Here is a 2,901-nt window from a genome sequence, read left to right as displayed (position 1 = left end):
ATTATTATTAAATTATATATTTGTTTTATTTAATATATATTTAGTTTATATTTATATATATTTTATATCATTGATTATCATATTGATTATAAATTTATATTTGACATTTTTTAATAAATTTATAAATAATTATATATATATTATATATTATATATTATAAATAATTATATATTATTGTCATATATTAAATGCTTATCAATTATGTATGTTAAAATTATAGATATATTTTTAAAATGTAATTTTAATTAAAAACTAAAAACTTACTCTCTTTTTCGTGGTCGTAGCCGACCACAACAAAGTAGTCGGCTAGCCGAGACATTTCGGTATACTCGTGGGGGTTCGTGGGGGTGATAGCGCCCAACATCCCACGTAGACTTTAATACACGTGATTTCATGGACCGTATTCTACCAAGTAACAATCAACTACCTTGTGTCAATGTTATACATAAATACACATCAATATGCAAATTAATTGGAAAATATTATAAACATTTTTGAATTTATATATTCTCATTCAAATAATATAAATTTTTATTTAAAGCACTGAAAACGTAATATTATTGTAAGTACATTTAAAAAATTTTGTTCCATTTAAGAAACAAATTTTAAACGGTGGTTGAAATTTTACTAGCGCACCGTTGAAAACAGATACTTCACATTCGTCACATTTAAAAAATAAATTTATCCGTCATCATAAAAGTATACAATATTTTATTTATTTTATAAAACACAATATGATGCCACACCCCGAAGCTTTAATCCATAACCTTCCAAACTCAAGCGCCACATTGAGTGTTTGTTGAACCGCGTACGAACTAAAACGCGCCACATATATACAAACGAAGAGACAAATGCGCTGTAATTCACATTTAATTTTACTTTTTTTGTCTTCTGCTTGGGTCACTGAGAAAACTTTAAATCTGAAAACATACGCATTATTAGAAACGTTACTTCGATGTAACTTCGTTACTTATAGCGCGTTCATAGTGATATTATTGCACAAATAATGTATGTATATTAATTTACATATGTGTATTTACATACAATTTTATTAAATTTATATTATGTAATTCTGTATTTAATATAAAAATATAAATTATATAAATGTAATAATGTAAAATTTAATATTTTTGAATCCATAAAAACTTTCATATAAATAATTTTTTTCTGTATATTACATTTGTATATCAAATTAATTATAACTATTTAAAATAAAAGAATAAATATATTTCATATATTTTTAAGATTTAAATTTAATTTAAATTTAATGTAATATTTTATATCACAAATAAAAATATGAATAATCTTTACATAATCATAATATAGTAATCATGATATAGATTGTATCTTTAAACGATACTTAACCTTAAAGTTGTCACATGAAATAGTTTGATAAAAAAAAAAGAAATTAAGATAAACAAATTAAATATTTTTTAAAATCAGTTTAATAAAAGAATTTATTTTTTATAATCAATTTATTTAAAAAAATTAAATACTTTCAAGAATTAAAAATATTTAAATTGTAGATTAGGAATATAAATTTTTCAAATTTTATAAAGTTTTAATTTTAATGAGATGAATATTTCTCAAATATTTTTGAAAATTGCTACAGATGAAAAAGTAGGATTTGCTATTGCAACATTAATAGGTTATTGTTTATATAAAATAATGTTAATAATTAATAAAAAAAAATTGCAATCTTCTAGCAATGAAACATTAAATATGGTAATTAAAGCTAAAATTTACTTATATATTTGATTTAAATATAAATAATAAATATAATAAAATAGTTTTTATTTTCAACAGATATTTTCGGATAATTATAAGCTTATTTTAATTATTAGAACTGACTTAAAAATGGGAAAAGGAAAAGTAGCAGCACAATGTGCTCATGCTGCTATTGCAGCTTATAAAGCAGCTGTAAATTATCCTAGAATTTTAAAAGCTTGGGAAAAATGTGGCCAAACCAAAATCACAGTTAAGGTATATATATTTTTTATATAATATTATTTTTTTTATATAATATTTTTATATAATATTATTTTAAAAATAAATATTAGCAAATTTAAAACATTTTTAGGTTGACAGTGATGATGCTTTGAAAGAAATAGCAAAACAAGCCAAAGCTATAGGACTTTTAACAAATATAATACAGGATGCTGGACATACTCAAGTGAAACCAGGAAGTAGAACAGTATGTGCAATTGGTCCTGGTCCAGCTGAATTAATAGATCAAGTAACAGGACATTTAAAATTGTTTTAATAATTTACTAAATAAAGGTATTTTATTTTTCATCTAATTTTTAAGTGTATTTTTTAACTTTCTAAATTATTTAATTAATTATTTAAATGAATCTATCTATCAATATATTAATTAAACATTTTTATGGATTTTGATGATTTTTAAATATGTAGTAAAAAATAAAATTTTAAATAAATAAATATATATATAATTGTCAATCAAATTTACTTTTTGAATTATTTACAAAATATCATTGAATTTCATTTGTATATATGTCCATAGCAATGTATCCAATACTTTCATTACTTATATATCATAATGGAAAATATCCAAAATATTTTACATGTATTATTTATTGTTATTTCAATCATTATTTCAATTGTGCAAGAGTTATTTTATATTTTATTCTTGTTTTTAATGAATAAATATTCTAATTATTTTTATGGAAGCTTCAAATGCTCAAGCTGTTCAAGCTTCAAATTAGTAAAACTGATTGATTATATATATATAAAGTTATTTAAAATCTTGTCTTTTATAATATATTTAAATATTATCAAAATCTATAAATCTATAAATCTAAATATATATAAATTTATCATTTATATTATATATCATTTTATTACTAAATAGTATATATAATAAATATTATTAAATTATAA

The 2,901-nt window shown here is 20.3% G+C and overlaps 2 protein-coding genes across 3 annotated transcripts in view; one reads left to right on the top strand and one right to left on the bottom strand.

Annotated features, from left to right (window-relative positions):
• The window catches only part of LOC102671362 (myotubularin-related protein 13), a 10,330-nt gene extending 9,375 nt beyond the window's left edge, over positions 1-955 (bottom strand). The window contains exons 1-2 of one of the 2 annotated variants that reach the window (XM_031510500.1): positions 637-954; positions 265-543 (exon numbers count right to left, since the gene is read on the bottom strand). In XM_031510500.1, the coding sequence (XP_031366360.1) occupies positions 265-364 (100 nt within the window). In that variant the 5' untranslated portion in view covers positions 365-543; positions 637-954. Of the gene's footprint in view, positions 1-264 lie in introns of both variants that reach the window. The other variant, XM_006615683.2, reaches the window with a different exon arrangement.
• Positions 956-1,347: 392 nt separating this feature from the next.
• Positions 1,348-2,300, top strand: LOC102671209 (peptidyl-tRNA hydrolase 2, mitochondrial-like). The gene is made up of 3 exons (XM_006615681.2): positions 1,348-1,725; positions 1,807-1,983; positions 2,081-2,300. Exons 1-3 carry the CDS (start codon positions 1,576-1,578, stop codon positions 2,261-2,263), a joined length of 510 nt encoding a protein of 169 aa, XP_006615744.1. The 5' UTR covers positions 1,348-1,575; the 3' UTR covers positions 2,264-2,300.
• Positions 2,301-2,901: the final 601 nt, after the last annotated feature.

This window comes from Apis dorsata, unplaced genomic scaffold (assembly GCF_000469605.1).
Source record: "Apis dorsata unplaced genomic scaffold, Apis dorsata 1.3 scaffold_231, whole genome shotgun sequence".
NCBI classification, from domain to species: domain Eukaryota; kingdom Metazoa; phylum Arthropoda; class Insecta; order Hymenoptera; family Apidae; genus Apis; species Apis dorsata.
Note: the sequence above shows the minus strand (reverse complement) of the source record. Positions and strands in the feature narration are given on the sequence as shown.

Bases quoted from the DNA above. Each gene is read 5' to 3' on its own strand.
- LOC102671209 (XM_006615681.2), top strand. From the start codon at position 1,576: ATGAATATTTCTCAAATATTTTTGAAAATTGCTACAGATGAAAAAGTA. The intron at 1,726-1,806 runs GTAATTAAAGCT...TATTTTCAACAG, and splicing joins GCAATGAAACATTAAATATG to ATATTTTCGGATAATTATAA. The intron at 1,984-2,080 runs GTATATATATTT...AAACATTTTTAG, and splicing joins AAACCAAAATCACAGTTAAG to GTTGACAGTGATGATGCTTT.